This window comes from Papaver somniferum, chromosome 1, assembly GCF_003573695.1.
Source record: "Papaver somniferum cultivar HN1 chromosome 1, ASM357369v1, whole genome shotgun sequence".
In the NCBI taxonomy this organism is placed as follows: Eukaryota; Viridiplantae; Streptophyta; class Magnoliopsida; order Ranunculales; family Papaveraceae; genus Papaver; species Papaver somniferum.
The window spans coordinates 199,253,401-199,281,390 of NC_039358.1; the positions used below are offsets into that span (position 1 = coordinate 199,253,401).

General features: G+C 36.0%; 1 protein-coding gene and 1 pseudogene across 1 annotated transcript; both read right to left on the minus strand.

The window, feature by feature from the left end:
• Nucleotides 1–1,152: 1,152 nt before the first annotated feature.
• On the minus strand, nucleotides 1,153–17,659 carry LOC113357655 (annotated as a pseudogene).
• A 647-nt stretch (nucleotides 17,660–18,306) lies between these two features.
• Nucleotides 18,307–19,011, minus strand: LOC113357663 (G-type lectin S-receptor-like serine/threonine-protein kinase At1g11300). The gene is made up of 2 exons (XM_026601107.1): nucleotides 18,924–19,011; nucleotides 18,307–18,581 (listed from the first exon to the last, which is right to left on the minus strand). Exons 1-2 carry the CDS (start codon nucleotides 19,009–19,011, stop codon nucleotides 18,307–18,309), a joined length of 363 nt encoding a protein of 120 aa, XP_026456892.1.
• Between the last annotated feature and the right edge of the window lie 8,979 nt (nucleotides 19,012–27,990).

The following is a 27,990-nucleotide window of genomic DNA, read 5'->3' on the forward strand; positions in this document are numbered from 1 at the left end:
ACCTCTATTTTTTTCTTGGTTATTTCTTTCTGAGTAAAGTTATCAAGAGAGTTTACCGTAGTACTTGTATAAAAAAAGGTGTTAGATGATAGAACGCCACAAAATCATAGGTAAAATTCAATATGTGATTTAATAATAGAAAATCATAATAAAATCATATCCATAAAGCCTCAACTTTTCTTAGTTACATTTCGAGTACTTACATCATTCAATTGGTGAAGGAAGCGGTGCAAATCTAAGAAGACTGCAACAACTTTTTGGGTTTCAAATTCATCCACAGATCTGGCGACTCTGTGGCTGATAAGATTGCGGCGGAGGCAAGAAAATCTTCAATTTTTAATAATCAAAAAGAAGGTAGTATTACTACCAATAGATTGTTGTCTACATCTCAGAATAGGGCATGTCCTAATCTGATAGCTTGAAAACAATTTGTTTTCTGTTTTTTGTTTGTATCCTGTTTTGGTTTGGTTAATATATCTCACTTAGTACATGGAAACAAAATCCTGTAAGGGAACTGATTACAATGTAGAGTTTATTTATGCTTATTCATTAGTGTCCCAAGTCAGGACCATACACTTAAGTGACTACAGGACAACCATGCAGAGTAGCCGAAAATGGCTTCGTACGTTGCTTTCTTGGTGAAGTTTCCTGTACCGGATAATGCAACCCATATATTTAATCACTGAAACTGTAAGACAAAAGCCGATCTTACGTGACCGGACATTAAAATCTCTTATTCCCTCTGTTCCACTATTAGATGACCTAGTTTAAGTTTGCACAATTTTTAAGGTAAAAGGTAAAAAAGTATTTTTTTTAAGTATTTTTTTACAATTATACCCTTATGGATAATAACTAGTGAAATTTTGAAATGATTTATCTCTCAACTACACCACGGATGTTCGCAAACTTCATACCATTGAAAAGCATTTTAAAACACCTACGCATAGAATATAAACATGCCTATCAAATTATGTGTAATTCTTAAACTAACAATAATCAATTAAGAAGATAATTTTATAAATACAGTATATCGTTGTTTAGTGATATATGTCATCTATTATGGGACCAAATTTAAAAGTAAATAGGTCAACTAATAATGGTACGGATGGAGTATATTTCAGATTCTAATAACTCAAATGACAATGTGTGCACCTAAAACTGCAAGTAATTGTTGTTGATGTTCCACTTGAGAGACCAGTGTTGCTGAACATTCTTGAATGACCAATATGCCCATCCAAAAGAAGCTGATCCATACACATCTAACTGTGCTCTACCGAAGTTTTGATAATCCTCTTGTGACCCGCCTCTGCCAAATTCGTGCAACCATTCCCCTGAATTCATTTCCAACGAAATAGCTAAGTAACTTCGTATTTTAATGTTTCTATTGTAGGATCGGAATCTCGCAGCAATAACGCCTCAGCGAAATTATTAACAACACAACACAACAGTGTTGCAGAACAACTTCAGAAACGAAATAATAAACGACATCAGCTAAATCATGAGAAAAATGTGATGGTCTTGCGAAAATTAAGGAGTTTGCGAGATTAACATTTGTAAGGTTGCGAGAATGTCGCAAGCCATATCCGAAAATTAGGGTGTAGTGTAGGATTTCCTGCAACTACATAATGGCGATAGAAATAGGGACTGAAGGTTGAAAGTTGAAGGTTGTTGTTGAGATTGTTCAAATCAAGAAAGTGATTAAACAAATCAGTGAACCAGTTAAAAGAAAAATAATTAGAGTCAATGAAGATGATAAAATATTGGAGTGTAATATGATAACAAAAACAATGGTTAATGAATTCCATGAAAATATCAAAGGAAGGATTCATAAACGAGATTTTGAAGGAAGGAAGGTTACGGCGGTAGAAAAGACATCACCCTTGAAAGATTGGGAAAAGCAAAAACTTACATTCATAGCAGCAGAGATACAAAAAGAAAATTTGAACCACACATCTCCATTGGTTATTACAGTACCTATTACGCGAAAAGAGAAGGGGACAACAACAAAATCCACGGAAGAATGAATATTTAACAGAACTTTATTCGATATAGGAAGTTAAGTGGATATAATATTCTATCATGCGTTCAAAGGAATGGAATTCAATGATGAAGAGATGTCTTGTTCATGGATTTGGAAAATCCACAACAAAACCTAAAGGAGAAATAGTGGTGCGAATTCCACTAGGAGAGATCGAAACACAAGTGACACTATGCGTAGTGGATATGGAATCACCATATAACATGATGTTGGGGAGGCCATGAATACACGCAATTAAAGCTGTAGCATCAACGTTGCATCAATGCATCAAGTTCCCCATGCCAAATGGAGTAGGTGAGATTAGAGGAGATATTGACAATGCAAAATTATGTTATCAAATTGAAGTAAAACATTATGAAGGACAAGCAAAAAAACGACAATTTTGCAGAAAAATAGCAAAGGAGGCAAAGAAAGAAGAAGAATTTAGAGTGTACATGATAAGAGCAAAAGAAGGTAAAGGAATACCCAGCGAAATTTCGGAGGAAGGAGATGGACCTGCGAAGATGATAAAAGAGCCAACACCAATGGGAGAACCCAAGGCCAGTTACACTGCGGCAGAACAAACAAAAGAAGTAAATGTTGGGACTATATAAGAACCCCTAATATTGAGGATTGGAACCAAGATGGATGCAGAAGAGGAAGAAAGAACTGTCAATCTTTTACGTGAATATAAAGACATTTTCGCGGGGAGCATGGATGAGATACCTGGAATAGATCTGTTACATGTCATAAGTTGGAGATTAACAAGAATGTGAGACCATTTAAACAGAGAATCAGAAAAATCCCAACAACCTACCATCCTCAAATAGAAGAAGAATTACAGAAAATGCTTGAGGCGGGAATTACAAAAGAAGCTAAATACCCAGAGTGGATAGCAAATATGGTTGTCGTTCCAAAGAAAAATAAAGGGATAAGAATTTGCATAGATTTCACTGTTTTAAACAAGGCTTGCCCTAAAGATAGTTTTCCATTGCCAGATATTCCTCAAATGGTTGAATCAGCAGCGGGAAATGATAGAGTGTCTTCTTTATATGGGTACAAAGTTTATAACCAAATCCTTCTCGCTAAAGAATATCAAGAGCACACTGCTTTTTTCGCTCCAAGAGGTTTATACTGTTATACAAAAATTCCGTTTAGTTTGCGAAATGCAGGAGCAACGTATTAAAGAATGGTAGAGAAGGTGTTCGCAAAATGGATACACAAAACATTAGAGGTGTACGTGGATGATATTTTAGTGAAAAGTAAAGAAGCTAAATATCATGTACAAGATTTGAGGGAGATTTTTGAACAGATGCGGCATTATAATATTAAACTGAACCCTGAAAAATGCATTTTTGGGGTTGCATCAGGAAAAATTTTAGGCTACATTGTATAGAAAGAAGGAATACAAGTTGATCCAGAACAGGTACAAGCAGTTCGTGACATGCCAACACCAGCAACGATAAAGGATGTACAAAAATTGAACGGACTGTTAGCTTCGCTAGGAAGATTCATTTTGCGATAATTAGACAAATGTAAGCATTTTTTTAATACACTCAAGAAGGATGCGAAGTTCAAATTGACTGATGAATGTGAAAAAGCTTTTCAAGGGATCAAGGAACACCTTATGAATACAACTATTTTACAAAAGGCAGAACCAGGAGAAGAACTATTGATCTATCTTGTGACAACATCACATGCTTTAAGCGTTGTGTTATTGCGAACGGACGCAGGAGTGGAAAAGCTCATTTATTACATCAGCAAAACATTTAATGCTGCATAGAGGAATTATTCAAAGATTGAGAAGCTAATTTTAGCATTAGTATACGCCGCATTTAAACTTCGAATATATTTTCAAGCACACAAAATAAGGGTGCTAACAAAAATACCAATTGAATCAGTGATGAATAATTCAAAAAGATAAGGTAGGGTGGAGAGATGGAATGCACAAATAGGACATTTCGAAATCAAGTATGAAATATTATCTTCACCAAAATCACAAGTTGTCGTAGATTTCTTAGCAGAATTTCCTTTAGAAGATGATGAGGCGGTGGAAGAGATGATGGATATAGAAGAATAACATGGAGATCCAAAAGACTTATTAACAAAACCAAATAGATGGGAGATATTGGTAGATGGATCATCAAATGGGGAAGGCAATGGAGTTGGAATTGTTTTAATTTCGCCATAAGGAGCGAAGATGGCTTTTTCATTCAGATTGGAATTCACATCCACTAATAACGAAACATAATATGAAGTTGCGGTACATTCCTTAAAGTTCGCAATAGAAATGAAACAAGAAAATGACAGGATCACTAGTGATTCGCAGCTAGTTATTCGCCAAATAAAGGCAAAGTACACTACAAATGAACCATCCCTGAAGAAATACAAGAAACTCGTTGAAGAATTGTCAGCGAAAATCCCAAAGATAAAATGGAGGCACATTTCAAGGAAGGATAAAAGACTCGCAGACGCTTTTTCTTTCATCTCAAGCATGATGACAGATCCAACTGCGAGATGCATAAAAATACAGACACTTCTGTCACAATCAATCAATAAAGAAGAAGAAGAAGTGAACATAATGATGGTAGAAGGTGGAGAAGAAGAACAAATGAACATTATCGCAGATTGGAGAACAGAACTTCATGCATATTTGGCGAAAGGAGAAACACCAAGAAACAGATTGGAAGCACACAAGTTAAAAATCCGCGCAACAAATTATGAATTAAGAGATGGGCTGCTATACCGAAAATCCTTTAATGGACCATCACTCAGATGTTTGACACGAGAAGAAGGAGAAAAGGTGCTAAAAATCTTACATAGTGGGAATGCTGGCAATCATAGCGGGGGAAGATCTTTGGCACATAGAGAAAAAATGCAAGGCTATTACTGGCCATACATGCACGAAGATGCAAAAAAAATATCAAGACGTTGCGAAGATTGTCCGCGTCACGGAAAGAAAATACATGCACCTGGAGCACCATTGTCATCTTCCACCAGTGTATGGCCTTTTGGAAAATGGGGATTAGATATTGTGGGTCCATTTTTACCAGGATCTGGACAAAAAATATACTTAATAGTCGCAACAGATTACTTCACAAAATGGGCAGAAGTAAAGGCAGTACAGCATATTCGTGACAAAGATATCTTTACATTCATATTCGAAAATATCATTTGCAGATTCAAAATTCCCGCGCAGTTGGTATCTGATAATGGGAAACAATTTGAAGGACAGAACATAGAGATGTTACTTAATGCATTTAAAATAAAATGTGGAAAGGCTACTCCTCTGTATCCACAAGCTAATGGGCAGGCATAGGAAACAAACAAAACAATTGCAGATATACTAAAGAAGAAATTAGAAGGACATCATAGAGCATGGTTCGAACAAGTATATAATGCAATATGGGCTTATAACACAACTAGGAGAGAAGCTACTGGAATGTCGCCCTTTTGTTTAACATACGGAGTTGAAGCGGTGTTACCAACAAAAGTTGTTATTCCGACGACAAAGAGAGAAGCTTGGGAGAAAAATCTTAGTGCGGGTTTGATCTTAAGTAAACTTGATGAATTAGAAGAAAAAAGAGAAAGAGCTTTACAACATATGGAGAATTATCAGTGAAGATTAGCCCGAGAATATAATAAACGTGTCAAACTACGCGAATTTCAACCAGGAGATTTAGTTCTGCGTGAAAGACCAATATATCAGCGAGAAAATGGTGGAAAGTTAGCGAAAAAATGGGATGGACCTTACATTATTAAGGAAATAGTTGGGACAGGAGCTTATAAATTAATAGATCCAGAAGGTAGAGATGTTGGTCATAGACTTGACAGACCATGGAATAGATTGTACTTAAAAAGATATTATCCATAAGAAGCTTTGAGAAGTTATGGATTCTGAAAGAATAGTTGCGAGATTATTCATATCAAAACAAGATCATGATGTGCGAAACTTTCGCAAAGATAATCATAGAACAATGACATAAAAGAAAGGGGCGAACCTTTATGGCGTACACCGTAGTTCGCGAATAAAATTCGCAAGAGGAAAATGTAAGACCTAAAGTACGTCATATAAGGTTGTACCTGTTGCATGGCTCAGGGAAAGTCTACACCGCTACCGGAACCTGAGTCATGGAGACTTGGGGTCAATAAAGCCCATCTGGGAGAGGAACCTTGGATTCTCAGCTTAAGCATATGACTTAGGTTGGGAGACTAAGGTTATAAGGACTCTCCCAATAAGTGCAGAATCTGACCAAGGCGCCGAGATACACGGTTGAGTCAAGAGTGCCAGGGGCGTCTGGAGTGTACCTTTCCATTCTTGATAAGTCTTGGCTTATACTGCACTCGGCCCGAAGAAAACCCCACTTAGGGTGCAGTCTCGTAACCATAATCCCTATAGGTAAAAGGGATAAGAGGCTGCGAAAATAATTGGTTGTTGTTAAGACCGGATGGGAGGAGCCAAACTTGTATGGTAGAGGTACGCCTCCTTGAAGGGGCAACCAGGGGGAAGATAAGGGCGGCACCCTCCATTAGGGAGCTGATAAGTGTCTTAAGACGCAAATGTCATGAGGCTTTTTACTCGCAAGGGTATTAAGGCTTGTCATATTTGTGCGACAATCCTGAAGAGGCAATAATACAAAAGAAAAAGATAAGACGAGATCAATGGGTTTTCGCATGAAAGTGCGAAGACGTCCTGCGATTTCGTAGCAACACGACAATGTCATGGGGCTTTATTTTCGCAAGAATATTTAGGCCTGTCATATTGTCGCAACATTCTTGAAGAGGCAATAATACAAAAGAAAAATTTAAGGCAAGATCAATGGGTTTTCGCATGAAAGTGGAAGAACGTCCTGCGATTTTGTCGCAATGACAAGGGGTGGAATAATAAGACCTTTAACTAGGAAGGCAAAATAAGACTACATAACAAAACAAAATATTTATAAGTATTCATAACAGATCATTTCTCGCAAGATAGATAATGAGAGGCAAGTATGGGAATCAGTAAACAAGAGCATTATCTTTCTCGCCAGCAAAATACTAAAAGAGAAAATTAATTCCAAAGTTGGTTGAAGAATATTATTCGCAAGAAATAATAAAAATGAAACAGTTCAAGAAGATAGAACTAGATAAGAAGCTCATGCTTCAGTATTAATTCCAGTAGAAGGAGACAATGGACGCTCTTCGCCAATGTTCTCATTATCGCCGGCCTTCTCTTCATTTCGATTCTGATCTTCACCGACAATAATTTCTTTGAGAGGGATTTCTTTTTCGCTGCCATCTTGATTATCACCAGTAATTACTTCTTTAGAAGGGATTTCTTCTTCATCTTCCAAAAGACTATTCTCTCCACCACTTTCATAATCATAATCACTATCAGCAGGACGAGGAATTTCATCATCATCTACTTCCAAAGGTTCGATTGATGTAGGAGGAAGAAATTTAGATAATAAAATATCATTCACAAGAACTTCAACCCGGAGATGAACTTGATGAAGAAGTGCTCTCTGATGATTCCTATCTTGAATATCTTTAAAGTAAGAAAGATAATCAAGTCTTCTTTCTGCTCGGTCGCGATAACCAGTAAGGACAGAGACGAGAAGTGCATTTTCTTTGCGAATTTTGGCATATTTAGCCTCCAAAACAGAAATGGAGGAATGAAGATTTTTCTCAGACTCTGCGAAAGGTAGAATACAAAATTTCAGTAAGATGAAGAACTCAAAAAGGTATGACAAAGAAAAGATAGTTAAGGCAGTCAAACTTTTATGACTACCTTCCTTTTGCGAAGTAAGGTGTTGAATCAAGGTCAGACAACTATTCTCCCAACGGTCCATCGCATCATCAAATTTATCACCAACTAAAACTTTAAGTCGAGACTGAAGATTTTTCTCTTTAGAAATAAGAAAGGCATTTTTCTTCGCAAGTGAAGAATAAGATTCTTCTAATTTGGAATATTGTTCTTTAAGTTGGTTCTCCTTTACACTTAAATCTATTTTACCTTGAATGAGTGTATCTCTTTCAGCGATAGATGACTTTGTTACTTTTTTAAGTTCATTTTTCAAAGAGCGGAGAGATTGTTCTTGGTCATCAAATACTTTCTGAAGGATGCTAAGTTGTTGCGAAGATATCGCCATCTTGTTTAAACAAGTTCGCTTCTCTTGAGATAGAGTTTTATTCTCATCTGATAAAGATTCCATCCCTAGATTAGCTTTAGTTAAAGAATAAGAGAGGAGAGATATTTCATTACTTAATAAATTTTGCCTCTGAACTAATTGAGTATTTTCATTGGTAAGATTATTTATATGATCAACGGAGTATGAATAAAGGTTATCTAATTGGTTATACTGATCCATCAAAATCTCTTTATCAACACGGGCTTCTTCAACAGAAGATTCAAATTGATATCTCTCCATTATTCGTTTCTGGTTTAAGGCTTAACATGCAAAAAAGGGATTTCAAAGAAAATTAAATATGGAAAGGATATAATCACTAGAAAAGAAAATTGAAGACACAGATAAGGAAATCATACCTCTCAGTTCATCATTATTCTTGCGAAGATTGTCGTTATCCAGTGAAACATTCTGGAGCTTTTGATTTTCTAGACGAAGAGCGTTACACTCTTTTTCCAAAGCTGCTTGCGAAGCAGCTCTGTCAGAGCCAAGATACTTTCTCAGAATTTCGCAAACACTAGACTTGACAGAATCTATGGGAGACTTCTTGCCATCATCCAGGACCTCAGACAAAACTTTGAAAGCAATATCTACCTTCCGCAGTTTCTTTCGAAACAAGAAGAGGCTCAGGTAGAGAATTGGCAATGATAGAAGGTTGGGAAACATTATCAATAGGAGGAGAAGAAGTTTCAATCACAGAAGGATTAATAAGGGGGGTTTCAATCATTGAAAGGTCAGTTGAAGAAATGAAATCTGAGGCCTTTTTCGCGAACTGGAGATAATGGTTTAATTTGCGAAGATGTCGCATGAGATTTTGAAGGGATAAGTAAGTGGAACGGAACAGAGGTTTCAACGGTTTTGAGGTGGCGAGATTTCTTGAGAGGTTTGTTCGCATCCTTATCACCTTGCGAATCACAATCCAGATAAGAAACAAAGGCAACGATATTGTTATTAGAAAAGAATAATTTTTCTTACTACCTTATGATTCGCATACTTTCTTTTGTTTACAACAATCTTATGCTGCGATTTGGGAATATTAGGGTTCTGAACCGTAAATTTGGTGTTAGAAGCGTTTTTGCTGAAATAACAACAGTATGGGAATCAAATAAACAACATCAAATAAGGCAGTAAGCAAGATCAATTTCAGCAAAACCCCATAAGAAAGAAAAAAGAAAACTAACCTCGATGAATCCATGGAAAACACCAGCAGGAAGATTAATTCGTAAGATTTAAAAAGAGAAGAAAGTTACGAACAATGAAGATCTACAGAGGGAACAGTATGGATATGAAGAAGAAATTAAAAAGATTAAAAGAAGAAGAAAGAAGAAAAAGTTGCAATGGCAGAACTTACGGAAGAACAATAGAGTTGCAGAGATGAGGGAGTAAAAAGAGAAGAGAAAATAAAAAGAAAATGAAAACAAGAGTAAGAAGAATATATAGAGAAGATTTTTTAACTCGAAAAGATAAACACTATTAATGAGAAAAGACGTGAGCGGTTAAAAAGCAGCAGTTACAGAAGACGTGTCAAGAAATAGATGAAAGAAAGGATACGTGTGATAAATGCAGAATATGAAGAGATGGACAGTTGCGGCACTTCTCACATCGTTCTTTACTTCGCAGAGAAGATATGAGAAGAGGCAAGATGTAGGATCAGAACCTCGCAACAATAATGCCTCAGCGAAATTATTAACAACACAACACAACAGTGTCGCAGAACAACTTCAGAAACGAAATAATAAACGACATCAGCTAAATCATGAGAAAAATTTGATGATCTTGCGAAAATTAGGGAGTTTGCGAGATTAACATTTGTAAGGTTGCGAGAATGTCGCAAGCCATATCCGAAAATAAAGGACAGATTAGCTGTCATCCATTATGTAATTCCCTATAAATAGCCATTCAATTGTAAGGAAAAAAGAGAGATCTTTTTGGAGAGTAGTAGCTAATAAACAGAAGAGAGAAAATTCAAGTGTGGTTGTTGTTCTTATTCCCTTTCTCTTTTCTTGTACGATTGTTCAAGAGATTAATCAATAAAATAAAAATTATTAACCTAAAATGAGTTGAATGTTAATGAAATCTTGTGAGGGGTGTAGTGTAGGATTTCCTGCAACTACAGCTATAAACAAACTACTTTTCTTATTCTGAGTTGACAGGAAGCTACTAAATAAATAAGAACTTCCAGTAAACACAAATTATATTTTTGCGAAAAATGCCTTACCAATAAACACCAATGGTCCATCAGCAGCGTTTAGGGAATCCATTTGAGTTTTCCTGGTATTATATAAGAAATCGATATTCTCCAGTGTGCTCATACTATTGAATTTATCATCGAAGAGATTATTGTAGTGCAAGTCCAACACTACGTTTTTTTACCAGTGCCAGCCTTATAAATGTCAGCTGGGTCTCCAGGGCCAATCAACTGACTCATTATAACATAAGCTTTGTCTGAATATTTTCTCACAATGTTATATCCATCTTTGTAGTAATTTAGTACTGTATCCAAAGGAACTTCAGGAGAATGTGGTTCATTCAAAAGCTCAATCCCCAACAAAGCTGGATCGCTTCCATACCTGCAAATGAAAGATAACATGCTCATTTGGAGCACAAAAAAACACAATAAAGGTGTCTAGGTAATTGTTTAACTTATTGTTTATGAATACGTAAGAGATAAACACATTTTACATGGAAGCTAGGAAGTCTATAGCATCAAGGCTTTGCTGGATATTATCCGATTTCATCCAGTCAATAAAACCATCACGACTGGAACTGTGATCCATTCCATTTTGGGAGCCTGGAGCTGCGTGAAGGCAGGTACGGAGCTGTACACCGTCTAGTGGGGACAACGGTCCCCCCTAAAATTTCCTAATTACATATTAGGCTTCAGTTAGTTATCATATTAGGCTTGAAATTTTAAGTATGTATATACTTGTTCCCCTTATCTTTATATATCACTCAAAGAACCTTGAATCCTCTACGATATTTACTATAAAAAGTACAGGTACTGGATATTTATCGTATAAAACTCGGCTTGAATACCAAAACTATGTCGGAAAGAAATGAAAATTATCAAATTACTAAATCCAGCCACTAATTGAAACGTCTATAACTTATTGGGCATTTTGGTGACAGCATTTCAAAGAATAAACAACGGCCAAAAAAAATTCACGGCCTTCCTCCGCCTACTTTTACGGCATTACTTCTTTGCCTATATATTTGTCCCCCAAACAATAAATCCTAGTTCCGTCCATGCGTGAAGGTCGATTATGCATTTCATGCCAAACTCCCTGCGCAGCAAGTTTAAGTAAATCAATGTTCAAAAAACCAGGAACCAGGATGACGTACAAGAAAATAAGGAAAGAGAGACCCACTGTGCCCATTTGAATGCATTATCTAGAGCTGCCAAACTTCCCCCAACATAAGGAGCGGGTGGATTGTGATCTTTGGTAATCCACCACCCAACAGGAATTCTGACGGTGTTTATACCGTGGTCGTTAAGAAACTGAAAGTCATCTCGTGTAATGTAGCTGTTCTATGTTCCTGCGATTCAAATAAATTTTTCGTTATAAAGATCTGATTTTTCACAAGTTACCGTGTCCTCTTTTTATCCAGAGGTTTGAACTGCACTCAACATCTAGCTATAAGCAACAGTTAAGTCAAGTCAAAACTTGTCATATACAAGAAAACAATGCAATCAACTAATGTTAACATAGACTAATAGATATACAGGATAGTTTGCTTTATGAAATTTGTCATTTTCTTGTCAAAAGAAAAAGATAAAAGTGATAGAAAATTACAGTGAGCACTTGTTTTTTTTCAGGTCCATGCCCGTTAGCGTGCTGGTACTCTCTGTAGGGGCAAAATATCGCGTAGGTTATCAAGTGTGCGAGATTCATATAAGGTTGTGCGATAAAATGTAGGGGCAAAGTATCACATAGGTTATCAAGTGTGCAAGATTCATATAAGGCTGTGCGATAATATCGCACTTTAATATGGTGGATCCGAAAAAAAGAAAATAAAAAATAAAAAGAAATATGAGCTGTCATCCACTATGTAATATCCTATATAAAGAAAAAGGCAGGAGAGAGAAGGCAGATTTGATATTATTATTACTATCTCCTTCTTCTTCCTCCATAAAACCAGAGCTCCAAATATTCATTAATGGAGTCTCAATGTAAACTTATGTAATTTTAACAATCATAGTGAACCCTAACCCCGTGCATGTAGATCAAATTGATTGGACCACGTAAATCTTATGTCTATCTTTATAATTTAGCACTTTAATCTTTATTTTGATTGTGAAATAGATTTAGATCTAGAAATTAATAATGGGGTGTGTTGTAGGATTTCCTACGACTACATTTTTGGCGCTAGAAACACTACCTGCTTGTTGGATTGAAGAGGATTCAAAGAAATTAGCAATTGTTAGAGATGAATTCAACTGGATCTATAAACCTCAAGGGTGAAAAAGGAAATAATGAAAATTGTGAATGTTTCACTCTCTGATTTGTTAGATTGCAGTGAACAGAGGCAACAAAGAACTTGGTTAATCTACAAGAAGAATGCAAAGAATATTATAACATTAATCATTTTAACACTTGTGCGAACAGGAGACGAATGGACTAGATAAGGACGTTAGAATATTATTATAAGAAGAAGAGCAAGTACATGCGAAGAAGAAACTTGCAGCAAATTGTTGCTGCTCCCTATGGTGCAGGAGTTGATCAGAGAAAGCCGCACATGTGAAAGAAATGGAAAAAGTCGCATGTGTACAGTTAAGGGAGATAACATCAGTTTGCATAAACTTTCCAGGGAAAATAAACTTCAAAGACGCACACGGCAAAAAATAAGACGTACAGGACAAAAGAAAAAGGACGAAGACAAAAGATGAGAACTTAACCATCTTTTGCATATTGCAGTACAGGTTTAAAAGACGAATACATTGCATATTATAGGACAGAAGAATACATTGCATATTGCAGTACAGGTTTAAAAGACGAAAGAAACAACAAGGAGAAGAGAGTAAGGAAGAAGAGAGTAACGCAAAGGGAACATCATCAGCAGCACAAATACGTTCATCGTCAAATATAGGTACAGTAAGATGCGAAGCAACAATAAAGAGGAAGAGATCCATATGGCACAAAAATTCGCACAAAAGACTTCAAATTCTACACATATGGCACAGATTCAAGGAAGCAAAGTTCAAAGGAAAGGGATACAAAGACAAAAGATGAGAACTTAACCATACAAAGACATATTAAGGGATGCGATAATAACGCACAAATCATGCAGTCCAGTACCAACCAGCTAGAGCGAAGAAATAAACTTCAAAATGAAGAAATAACAACACATGGAACTTGAGTAGGTTCTGATTAGTAGAACTGATGGAGCTCAGAACGATGACACCAGCAATCAACTTATGAAACAGAAGGGAGGGACAACTGCCAGGAAGAAGATTTGAATAAGTGTGAGGCTATATGATTTCTTTCACAAGCAGGAGAGAGAACAGATGGTGAATGACGGAGGGCATGACTAAGACATCATGCGATCGATTTCGCATACACTCATATTTTCCACATATATTTTGGGTTCGAATCCTTCATCATGCAAACTTTTTGGCACATTCCAAGAGAAACTTAGTGCGAATCCAGGATCGACCCTATACTCACATTTTTTTCCAAACGCTAAGATGAAGACAAGTTTCAAAAATGTGCGTTTATTTTGCATAGGAAAAGATGCACAAGTGGTCAAACAAACAAAGAATATGCAAGTCACAGTTCCAGAGTTCGAATCCTACCTCCTACATATATTTTTACAGAAATTTTCTAAAAAGAGGTTATCATCGCATGAAGCACACAAAGAAGAAAATGGGCCAAGGCTATAACTATTTTAATTAAAAGAGATATCTACGCACCAAGAGGAACTTGAATCAAGATAAACAAAGCGATCCAACAAGAAAGAAAATCAAAGAAGAAAAGGCAAAAATAAGACCTTAATACAAGGCATCACAAATGATAAACTAAGACCTTAATAAAATACATTAGAAATGATAAAATAAGACCTTAATAAAAGGCACCAAAAATGATATTTATTATCAGATTGGCTAGGAATCCGAATGAGGCGTGCAACCTAGTTCGCATACATGCAAGAGGCAGAAGAATATATACAAGTAAGGCTTATCGCACGTCATAGTCGGAGAACCTAGGAGGCATGACTCAAGCAAAGGCTACACCGACCCCGGAACTTGAGTTATCGAAATTTAGGGTGAGAACAAATGATGATGCCCATCCTGGAGAGATACCTTAAATTTTCAGTCTAAGATAACAATCTTAGATTGAGAGACTAAGGTGAGAAAGGCTCTCCCAAGGAGTGCAGAAACTCGAGCAGGGCGTCGAGGTACACGGTTGAGTCAAGAGTGCCCGGTGCATCTGGAGCGTACCTTGCCACTCTTGACAAGTCCTGACTATGATGCATTCGGTCCGAAGATACCCCACTTAGGATGCGGTCTTGTAACCACAAAACCTCATAAGTGGTGGGATACGAGACTGCGAAATCAACTGGTTGTTGATACCGGATGGGAAGAGCCATAATCTTAACCCGATAGAGGTAAGCTTCCTTGAAGGGGAAACCAGGGGGAAGATAAGGATGGCACCCTCCATTAGGGAGCTGTATTTTGTCAAAAGACGACAATGTGATGGGGCTTTTACTCACGTGAGTACTTAGGCCTGTCGCATTTTCGCATAGAGATACCCTGATGAGGAAATAATACAAGAGATGATAAGGCATGATCAATGGGTCATTGCATGAAAGTGTAAAGACTGCCTGCGATTTTTCCGCCCGACCAAATAGACGCAACAATAAGACCTCTACATAGGGAGGCGAAGTAAGACCACACTAGACACACATAGACCTATACATTATGATGATTATATTATTATTATGCAGGAATAAAGGAAAAGAAGCAACAATACAATGCGATACGATGAACTAAAGATGGACAAAGAACAAAGGTAAGTAACTCAACATTATCTATACATTACATGACATAAGCATCGCATACGCATCCATGGCATAAGCATCGCATAAGCATTACATGGCATAAGCATCGCATACACATTTCGTCGCATAAGTGTTTTCGCTCAATTATTTCGCATAAGCAACTTGATGACATTATACTCAAAGAAAAAAGACGTGAAGATCAATTCGCTCATCCAACACTTTCTCAAGAGTTCTTCCCTCATAGATGAAAAACAAAGGCAATGATGGATTATCAAGAAAATATTTTTTGTTCTTTATCTTTTCGATCAGAATCATTTCCAAAGAAGACGCTCATTCATGAATAACAAGAATTCTCACCAACAATGGAGTAAGAGAAATAGAAGACATGAAATAGGAATCACATCAAAAAAGTTTCGCATGATTGATTCGCAATACTTCTTATATTTCAAGGATTAGTACTTCTTATACTTCAGAGATACTTCATACTTCTTATACTTCTTCAAGGATACTTCATACTTCATACTTCGCATACTTTAAGAAATGATACTTCATATATACTTCTCAAAGCTTCGGAACTTCACAAAAGAATAGACACAAGTACTTACTTTTCAAGTCCAGTATTCTTTCGCGTAGTTCCTTCAACAATAAAGATCAAAGACTACTCCAACATCACGCATCTCTCACCAACAACTACAACAAGGTGGATTTTTCCTTAAAGATCGCTCTTCAAGCGATATTCAAGAAAAAAGAGGCAAAATGTAGGGGCAAAGTATCGCATAGGTTATCAATTATGCGAGATTCATATAAGGCTGTGCGATAAAATGTAGGGGCAAAGTATCGCATAGGTTATCAAGTGTGCAAGATTCATATAAGGTTGTGCGATAATGTCGCACGGTGGATCGGAAATAAAAGGAAATATGAAATAAAAGGAAATATGAGGTGTCATCCACTATGTAATATCCTATATAAAGAGAAAGGCAAGAGAGAGAAGGCAGATTTGGTATTATTATTATTATCTCCTTCTTCTTCCTCCATAAAACCAGAGCTCCAAATATTCATTAATGGAGTCTCAATGTAAACTTATGTAATTTTAACAATCATTGTGAACTATGACCCCGTGGATGTAGATCAAATTGATCGAACCACGTAAATTTTATGTCTATCTTTATAATTTAGCACATTAATCTTTATTTTGATTGTGAAATAGATTTAGATCTAGAAATTAGTAACGGGGTGTGTTTTAGCATTTCCTACATCCACACTCTCCTTGCATAACGGCCACCATCAAAAGTCATTTCGAATATGGCGGCACTACCATCATCAAATCCTGGGGTCCCAACATGGTCTGCTTTTAGCTCATTTGCAGAAGATGCCTAAAAATGTCAAAAGTATCAGATATATATGGGTTAATTACAATGAATCGAATGTCAAGTGAGAAGTTTAAATATCTGAGAGTATCTCACCTGTAGATATCTACCGCTAGAATGTTTAATACGAACTCGATTATTGCTAGATCTTTCAATAGTAAACGTTTCTTTTAAAGACGGTGATCCTGATGTTGCGGTGACAGAGGCCCCTTCTTCAGCACAGGATAGAAACTGTCCTTTAAAAGAACGAAGCTGATATTCCGATGGAGATACCCTCCACAACTGCAACAGAGAATAGTTGCATCATCTTACACATCTCGAACATATACATAAATACAGACAGTAATCCATAGCAGTTCAAAAAACAAATATGCAAATTCTGGTTTAATTTCTGTGATTGTCTTACTCTGAAGGTTTCCCAACCACTAGCTTTTTCCCTGTCTACGGTGACAACGCCGGAATCCCCTCCCTCCTCTGCACATACATATTTATTTGAGCTCAGAGATTTAAACTGAACCTTTGCTCCGTCCTTCATTATAAAATTTGACAAGCACACAACCACCAAAACTAAAAGAACTATAATAACCCCATAAAGAATAGTACTTACAAGCATATGTTCATTGATAATGCCATCAAATAATGAAGGTTTCATCCATCCTTCAACAACCAACCAATTACCCAAGTTAACACCTCTACTTGAAGGTGCCCAATAAATGAAAAGAAATGTAAGTAAAAGCCATTTGCAAGAAACAGAGTCCATGAGAAATATTGGAGGAAACACAAGATACATGACCAAACTTCTAAGAAGAAGCTAAAATTGGTGAAGTGCAAGTGTGAAGTTTAAGAACAGATACCCTGATAAAAGACCGAGACTAGCAGGTAGTTGTTACAATAATCAAGAGTGGAGACCATAAAGAGTTTAAATTTTTTATTCCCACCCGGTTGAAGTGGATGTCACGTGTAGTAATAATTTGAATGCATTTTCGAACCGTGAAAACAAGTTATTGTGCTCATTTTTATAACCGTGATGCAAAATTAGTCATTTCGCTATTGTAATCATATTTCTTTGTTGATCTAACAATTTAATACCCTAAGAAACAATAAATGAAAAAAAAAAAAAGCAACTTAAACACAGAGGTGCTCCGAAGATAACCTGAGTGTGCGGAAGGAAGCAGACTCCATGAGAGATAATAATCTAGTGAACACAAGATAAGAGCTTAAAGAAGAAGAAGCTGAAGCTTTTTTTTTAATAGGAAAGAAAATATATATCATTGATAAAGAGCTTATATTGAGAGTAAAAGTAGTGCGACTGCATCAATGGACCACTCTGCAGTGCTTGACCCGTTATATAAACGACCTTTGACTAGTCACTCAGAAATGCCTAAGCCTCCTTTTTTGACTCTCCCCGACAAGTCCAGCAGCAGCCTCGGAATTAGTCTAACAACATTTTGCAGGTCCTAAAAGGAGCGAGTGTTTTGACTAAAATGGGAAAGCAATGGGAATGACTGGCTTTCCATTGTCACAATTTGCAAGGCTCCTACAAGGGTCAAAGTTATATGTGGGGACATCAAATTTTTTATATTATGTCACTTTGAACTGATTACTTAATTTAATTTTATTCGGTCTTCCAAACACAATTATCGTGCAACTATACATTTGATATAGCGATATGCAATTCCAAAATAACATTTCTGGCGTTGTTACTTAGTAGATAACATATGTTCCAAATATCCAATTATTGAACTATATGTCTGGCATCCTATCGACCTTCAACTGCCGTGATGGTGACATAATTGTTTGAGCAGCCAGTTGTCTTCGAATCTCGCTTAACTGATGATGCTGGGAAAGTATATGGAGGTTCTTTTGGAGATGGACGATCTGTTTCACTGATAAGCATGAGATCCACTTCAGTCATTGTTGGCCTATCTATTGCTCTATTCTGAACACATAACAGTCCAATATGTACACATTTCTTCACTTCTAATGGGGAATACAGATCACCCAAAGCCTCGTCCACAATCTCTGACCATTTCCCTTCATTCCAAAGTCTTCAAGTCTAAAAAACAAATTCCAAACTATGTAAGCTAATAATCCACAACAGACTTTAGTCTACTGAAGAGCTATGTTGTAAAATGCGAGCGCCTTTGGGGCCTAAGCGCTGGGCTGGCGCCTGGCAAAAAAAGGCGCCCAGGCGCCAAAATAAGCCTGTAACCTGCAGTTTTTTAATTTTTTCGCGGCGTCTAGGCGCTAGGTTTGGCGCCTCGCTTTGCCTAGCGTCTTTTACAACATAGCTGAAGAGTTAGACTGTCAAAATACTCACGTGAAGTAAGAGGTTTATAGGTTTTTCAGGATTGTAAAAGATGTTATTTCTCTTACTGCTGACGATCTCTAGAATCAGAACTCCGAAATTAAAGACATCTGACTTTTCTGAAAATGTTCCTCCCACTATATACTCCGGGGACATGTAACCACTGCATTTGATCGTGAAGACATGTTATATAATATATAGGTAGATAAGACGAGACAATTAAAACAGGGCCGTCTCTGACATTTCGATGACTTTGTGCCAAAGAGTACGGAACGCCCTTTCGCGCATAAATATTTTTTTTCGCAATTATTGTTATATGTTTTCCAAATAAAATCTATTCCATAACGCCGAAAATAAAGTGATTTACGTCGTGCAACTTAAGAGCAACATTAATAAGTCAGGAGTTTTCCATCAAAAAAATGAAAACGAACAAATTTTTAACAACTGTTTAAGAAGGAAATTTTGAGGACTAAGCTACATTCATAAATAGATCAAACCAGATAGCTCCCAGGCAATCACTCTTTCATTTTAGAACCTGCGGTGTTGTTTTCCCCGCTCCAGATGGCTTTGATATACCTGCATTAAAACAAGAAAAAGGCTGCATAAGGAAACTCAAACAAAAGAAGATGCTCTAATAATCGATAACTCTAGTTTAGTGAAGTCTTCCAAAATGTAAATATGGAACTGGAATGAACTTTAACCTTCACGGCGTTCTTCTGGAATCTCGGCTAGGGTTTATCGTCAAGAGTTTTCTTTTTCTTCAATAGATAGTTTAAAGCAGAAGCGATGACTCAGGAATATAAGAAATATTGGGATCGTCAGATCGAACATATATGATATGTGATTATGTGTGACTAAAACGTAGTAGTCCACCAAATTTTGGGACTCGGAGTAATATATATCCATCCACTAATCTAAAACAATCCCTCCCTCCAAAAATTCCCGCCCTGTGTCGTTATCCAAGATGCACCACTTCAGAACAGGGCCTGAATTGAAATTTAAGAGGATGATTAAGGAAATATGGAGATCACAATGTACCAACAACCCGGTTAGTTTCCGCAATAATTTGGTCACCACCAAATAATTTGGTTATTTGTATTCCAATTGGATTAATTATAGGTTCTCTTGTAATTAGTCTAGTTGAGTTTTCATATATTCCACAAATTCTTGTGTTGAGTATATGAACGGCTATTCTAAGCATGTTCTATTGGTTAATGTAGTCGCACATTCCGTAAGATTTTCCTTATGTTGAGTATGTGAACGATTAAATTAGTCGTCTCCGTATAATTACCTTAGTCGTAGCTCCGTAATTTTACTTATGTTGAGCACCTTCAATTAAATTAGTCACTTTTGTGGTTTGATTTAGTTGTGTATTTCAATTAAATTAATCATGGGTTTACTTGTGGTTAATTTGGTTGAATTTTGGATATATAAAATCATTCTCACGGTTTTTGATATCTAATAAAAATCCTTCTTTTCTTTCGAAATTAAGGTCGCTCTTGTTGTTCTTTCGGGAATGACATCAAATGGGGGAGAGTTATTTTGAACTTTTGCTTAATGGTAATATCTTGCGGGGAGTGCGGCTGCGGAATTTTATAGGGGTTATCTTGTATCTTAAAACTCCTTGATGAATGCATTTAGCTTCGGCTTTATGATTGCATCTAAATTAAGTTGGTATGTATTTTTCTTTTAGTCTATGAAATGTCTTTTGTGGAAATTTCATTATGATCCCGTTCTTGTACACATGCCAATTTTATTGACAAAAATGGGGAGAAATATTGTAGTTCACACTACAAATACATATGGTTTTCGGATCATTGTGTAAGGGGGAGTGATACATATCACCATAGTATTATTGTTAAAGTCGTGATAAAATTGTACTTTGATGTTACATGATAGTACTATGACATTGTATATTAATGATCGAGAATCTCCATTTCTCTCATTGTTATAGATATGAATCTTCAACAATGGTGATGCTAAACTTACAACCTTTAGGATCATTAGAGTACTTGGAATGACGAAGATTTCAGGGAACGTTGAAGATTAGACTATGAAATAGGATCCACTTGTTAGAGCATAGCTCGGTCAACCTCGCATGCGTTGTTATATCAAGCATGTTTGTCAATGTTAGCGATCAAAACTATAAAGTCTTGATTTCTAGCCTATTAGCTAAGTCTCGGACTAGGATAAGAAAAGTGTAGTTGAGTTCAAAGACTTCATAGTGATTCAACGACAATGACAAATATCTACACCAAGGAACCATGGAACTTCATCAACAAAAAGGTATGTGAAGACTTGAACTTATCTATCATTCGAAAGTCTATCTATTTTTCTCCTACTTCTTATGAGACAAAAGTCGTATGCTATATAGACTAGATCATATACACTTGATATTTCGAGTTGAGTATTCATTTCTTATCTTTTACTCGAAATCATGTGTTGGTAAAGCGTTTCGCTTTGATCAGGTTTATCTTCACCTAGTGACGAAAGTCATGAAAGTTTCAATCACTTTGGAAATTGCTCTGGAGAGAAAGGTTTGTTGTTCTTCAAGACTGAATATCGCCCTCTGAGAATGTTTCAATGATTGGAATGAGAGTTTAGATCATATAACCATGTATTCATTGAACCGAAGTTTTCGAACTTTGTTGATCAAGAGAAATCGGTAGGATTGTGGAATTGGCTTGCCAAGTCCGCAGACCCAGTCCGTGAACTGACGGAAGTTCTCGACCGAGAATTTCTGCTGGGATGTCCAAAATTCGTTTGTGTGCTAAGTCCGTGATCCCAGTCCGCGAACTGGCGGAAGCTCTCAACCCGAGAATTTCTGCTGAGTTTGGAAAATCTAGCGCCTCCTAAGCTAAGAGCTGACTAATCCATGAGATTAACTAAATAAAGAGGTACTAAGAATCTGAATCATCTACTTGAACATTAAAAAGAGAAATCTGCTACAAAACTTAACCCAGAACTAGCCCCGCTCAGAAATATATATATACAAGAACTTCTCTCAAATGATACATATATAATAGTCATTTGGTTTACAAATAGAATATAAAATATAATAAACATTGCAGAAGTTAACCAATTAACGAATTCAACATCTGAAGCTTCCGCTGCGCTACTCTGATCTGTCTCTGAAACTGAAATTGGAAAAGAGTGAGCAGAGAGTGTCCAGTAGGAATAACATCTAACTTTCAAGTAATCACTGAAATGGTTTGGAAAATATTACATGTTTTCCCCAACACTGAAAGACGACCAACACACTGAAATAAACAATCATGTATACGGACAAATTCCTTCACTAATATTGACGCCCATTCCACGCCTAATATGGTAATAATGCACGCCCGTTGCACGCCTAATAATTCTCTCGTAAATATAAAGAAGGGGTGAAGGAACACATCCTATATACAATAGATGGAAATTCTCATTTCCCAAACAATTTATTAAGACAAACAAAGCATTACAATTTCTTTCCAAACAATAGAAAGATTGAAAGAAATAAAAGAACTTTCGGAATTTAAAATAAACAATGCATATAATGCACAATCAGATAATGCATGAGCTTGTTAAACATAAACTTTGGTAAAAGAAAACAAAAATAATCACAAAAGAGCTAAATGTATTCCCACCTCTTTTGATGACAAGCCATGCCTACCTCGAGATCCACGATCCACTGGTTCATCCTTTGAATCGATCGTTGTTAAATATAGACTAACTGTTAATCACATAAGAAGTCTAAGAAATTAGTCGAAAGGCTCACACAAGGAAGATAACATAATATCATACAATTCTCTAGTTATAGGCTAAGTCAAATATCTAATGGTTCTAGTTTTACTAATGGTCAAATAACTTAGTACTATGTAATTTTGGTATAAAACAATATGTACTTATGCAAATAGGTCCAAATTAGGTATCATCGGAAAGCCTTCGAAAAACCCTACAACTTTGCAAAACCAAAAGCTAGTTCGGCCCATAAGTGGTCCAAAACCTCAAAATAAGGTTTCAGTCCCTAAGCCCAAGCCCATTAGGCCCGGCCCGACCCACTGAACCGACATGCTAGCCCATTTCTAACACATCGGTTCAACCCATGACTCGACCCGTTAACCCGGTCCACGACCCACATTGGTATGACTCACTAATGAGGTCTGACTCGGTCATCTTCTTCACTAATTCTCTGAAATATTCCAAGTGTTGCAACAATGAAAACAGTGCATGGGGTTAACTTCTAAGGGCTCTATATCAATCTATAAAGATCCAAAAGTATCAAACTCAGATTCTTAAGAATCACGGGGTCACCATATACAAATTTGGAGTACTGAATATTTTCCAATTATCGCTCTAACTTATCAAGAAAGGCTCCAACTTATATCAACTCGTGATTGTTTACACACATATTCAGCTGTGACGGATCCTTTTCTATCGATGATATCTCACTCGATTCTTAACCAAATTTAATGAACTTTATATGCACAGAATCACAACGGTATATACTACAATTCATGTTTATAGAGCTAAGTTCAAATCTCACCCTAAGATAACTAACCGAGTCTCTATATTAAGGGACGAGAAACAAGGGTTTCACATGCAATCATGATTTCCATGTAAAAGAACTTGATTGAATCATGTCTAAATAAGTAATTATCAACTACCCAAATCAACACAACCATAGTATAGTATATTCAAGAGTTTATTATAATATTTTTGTTATTAACATTGATGATCGAATATGAATCTAACTACTTTTAGATATATTTTTGAATCCCAAAAGTGTTATTATCATTTATGTAATTATAAATTATTTACTTTATGTATAAGTCAAGGTGTTTAGTAACTTGCTATGTGATTTACAAGTTCAATCAACAATAATAATCTCACTATTATTATAGTATTGGATTGTTTACATGTTTTTACTTTTTAAATTGATTCTTCTCAACTACTGATTAGCTAAAGTTATTGGTGTTCCCTACAATTTTTATTTCATTACATATACAAACAAACAAACAAATCAAACAATTATTTTCATTATTGATAGCTTTAATGATTAAAATTTATCTCAAAAACATAACCCTGTTCTAGACTATTCTATTAGTATATATGGCACTGAATATTATTTATTGTTTCCCTTTTAAGATCTAATAGTGAGCTGTGATACCAACATTGTAGTGCCTCATAAGCTAACAGATGACTAATCCAAGAGATCAACTAAATAAAGAGGTACTAAGAATCTGAATCATCTACCTGAACATTAAAAAGAGAAATCTGCTACAAAACTTAACCCAGAACTAGCCCCACTCAAAAATATATATATACAAGAACTTCTCTCAAATGATACATATATAATAGTCATTTGGTTTACAAATAGAATATAAAATATAATAAACACTGCAGAAGTTAACCAATTAACGAATTCAACATCTGAAGCTTCCGCTGCGCCACTCTGATCAGTCTCTGAAACTGAAAGTGGAAAAGAGTGAGCACAGATTGCCCAGTAGGAATAACATCTAACTTTCAAGTGATCACTGAAATGGTTTGAAAAACATTACATGTTTTCCCCAACACTTAAAGATGACCAACACAATGAAATAAACAATCATGTATACGGAAAAATTCCTTCACTAATATTGACACCCATTCCACGCCTAACATGGTAATAATGCACGCCCGTTCCACGCCTAATAATTCTCTCGTAAATATAAAGAAGGGGCGAAGGAACACATCCTATATACCGTAGATGGAAATTCTCATTTCCCAAACAATTTATTAAGACAAATAAAGCATTACAATTTCTTTCCAAACAATGGAAAGAATGACAGAAATAAAAGAACTTTCGGAATTTAAAATAAACAATGCATGTAATGCACAATCAGATAATGCATGAGCTTGTTAAACATAAACTTTGGTAAAAGAAAACAACAATAATCAAAAAAGAGCTTAATGTAATCCCACCTCTTTTGATGACAAGCCATGCCTACCACAAGATCCACGATCCACTGGTTCATCCTTTATATCGATCGTTGTAAAATATAGACTAACTGTTAATCACATAAGAATTCTAAGAAATTACCCGAAAGGCTCACACAAGGCACATAACATAATATCATACAATTCTCTAGTTATAGGCCAAGTCAAATATCTAATGGTTCTAGTTTTATTAATGGTCAAATAACTTAGTACTATGTAATTTTGGTATAAAACAATATCTACTTATCCAAATAGGGTCAAATTAGGTATCATCGGAAAGCCTTCGAAAAACCCTACAACGTTGCAAAAGGAACCGAAAGCTAGTTCGGACTATAAGTGGTCCAAAACCTCAAAATAAGTTTTTTATCCCTAAGCCCAAGCCCATTAGGCCCGACCCACTGAACCGACACGCTAGCCCATTTCTAACACATCGGGTCAACCCATGATCCGACCTGTTAACCCGGTCCACGACCCACATAGGTATGACTCACTAACGAGGTCTGACTCGGTCATCTTCTTCACTAAGTCTCTGAAATATTCCAAGTGTTGCAATAGTGAAAACAGTGCATGGGGTTAAATTCTAAGGGATCTAAATCAATATATAAAGATCCAAAAGTATCAACCTCAGGTTCTTAAGAATCACGGGGTCACCATATACAAATTTGGCGTACTGAATATTTTCCAACTCTCGCTCTAACTTATCAAGAAAGGCTCCAACTTATATCAACTCGTGATTGTTTACACACATATTCAGCTGTGACGGGTACTTTTCTATCGATGATATCTCACTCGATTCTTGACAAAATTTAATGAACTTTATATGCACAGAATCACAACGGTATATACTACCATTCATGTTTATAGAGCTAAGTTCAAATCTCACCCTAAGATAACTAACCGAGTCTCTATATTAAGGGAAGAGAAACAAGGGTTTCACATGCAATCATGATTTCCATGTAAAAGAACTTGATTGAATCATGTCTAAATAAGTAACTATCAACTACCCAAATCAACACAACCATAGTAGAGTATATTCAAGAGTTTATTATAATATTTTTGTTATTAACATTGATGATCGAATATGAATCCAACTACTTTTAGATATATTTTTGAATCCCAAAAGTGTTATTATCATTTATGTAATTATAAATTATTTACTTTATGTATAAATCAAGGTGTTTAGTAACTTGCTATGTGATTTACAAGTTCAATCAACAATAATAATCTCACTATTATTATAGTATTGGATTGTTTACATGTTTGTACTTTTTAAATTGATTCTTCTCAACTCCTGATTAGCTAAAGTTATTGGTGTTCCCTACAATTTTTATTTCATTACATATCCAAACAAACAAACAAATCAAACAATCAAACAATTCTTTTCATTATTGATAGCTTTTAATGATTAAAATTTATCTCACAAACCTAACCCAGTTCTAGACTATTTTATTAGTATATTTGGCACTGACTATTATTTATTGTTTCCCATTTAAGATCTAATAGTGAGCTCTGATACCTACATTGTAGCGCCTCCTAAGCTAACAGCTGACTAATCCAAGAGATTTACTAAATAAAGAGGTACTAAGAATCTGAATCATCTACTTGAACATTAAAAAGAGAAATCTGCTACAAAACTTGACCCAGAACTAGCCCCACTCAGAAATATATATATACAAGAACTTCTCTCAAATGATACATATATAATAGTCATTTGGTTTACAAATAGAATATAAAATATAATAAACACTGCAGAAGTTAACCAATTAACGAATTCAACATATGAAGCTTCCGCTGCGCCACTCTAATCTGTCTCTGAAACTGAAAGTGGAAAAGAGTGAGCACAGAGTGCCCGGTAGGAATAACATCTAACTTTCAAGTGATCACTGAAATGGTTTGAAAAACATTACATGTTTTCCCCAACACTGAAAGACGACCAACACAATGAACTAAACAATCATGTATACGGACAAATTCCTTCACTAATATTGACAACCATTCCACGCCTAATATGGTAATAATGCACGCCTGTTCCACGCCTAAGAATTCTCTCGTAAATATAAAGAAGGGGTGAAGGAACAAATCCTATATACCACAGATGGAAATTCTCATTTCCCAAACAATTTATTAAGACAAAAAAAGCATTACAATTTCTTTCCAAACAATGGAAAGATTGAAAGAAATAAAAGACCTTTCGGAATTTAAAATAAACAATGCATGTAATGCACAATCAGATAATGCATGATCTTGTTAAACATAAACTTTAGTAAAAGAAAACAACAATAATCACAAAAGAGCTAAATGTATTCCCACCTCTTTTGATGACAAGCCATGCCTACCTCGAGATCAACGATCCACTGGTTCATCCTTTGAATCGATCGCTGTTAAATATAGACTAACTGTTAATCACATAAGAAGTCTAAGAAATTACCCGAAAGGCTCACACAAGGCACATAACGTAATATCATACAATTCTCTAGTTATAGGCTAAGTCAAATATCTAATGGTTCTAGTTTTACTAATGGTCAAATAACTTAGTACTATGTAATTTTGGTATAAAACAATATCTACTTATCCAAATAGGATCAAATTAGGTATCATCGGAAAGCCTTCGAAAAATCCTACAACTTTGCAAAAGGAACCGAAAGCTAGTTCGGACCATAAGTGGTCCAAAACCTCAAAATAAGTTTTTTATCCCTAAGCCCAAGACCTTAGGCCCGACCCACTGAACCTACACGCTAGCCCATTTCTAACACATCGGGTCAACCCATGATCCGACCTGTTAACCCGGTCCACGACCCACATAGGTATGACTCACTAACGAGGTCTGACTCGGTCATCTTCTTCACTAATTCTCTGAAATATTCCAAGTGTTGCAATAGTGAAAACAGTGCATGGGGTTAACTTCTAAGGTCTCTATATCAATCTATACAGATCCAAAAGTATCAAACTCAGGTTCTTAAGAATCCGGGGTCACCATATACAAATTTGGCGTACTTAATATTTTCTAATTATCTCTCTAACTTATCAAGAAAGGCTCCAACTTATATCAACTCGTGACTGTTTACACACAGATTCATCGTGACGGGTACTTTTGTATCGATGATATCTCACTCGATTCTTAACCAAATTTAATGAACTTTATATTCACAGAATCTCAACGGTAATACTATAATT

Coding starts and splice junctions, on each gene's coding strand:
- LOC113357663 (XM_026601107.1), bottom strand. CDS start 19,011: ATGTCCCCGGAGTATATAGTGGGAGGAACATTTTCAGAAAAGTCAGAT. Junction 18,582..18,923: donor GATTCTAGAGATCGTCAGCA/GTAAGAGAAATA, acceptor TTTGGAATGAAG/GGAAATGGTCAGAGATTGTG.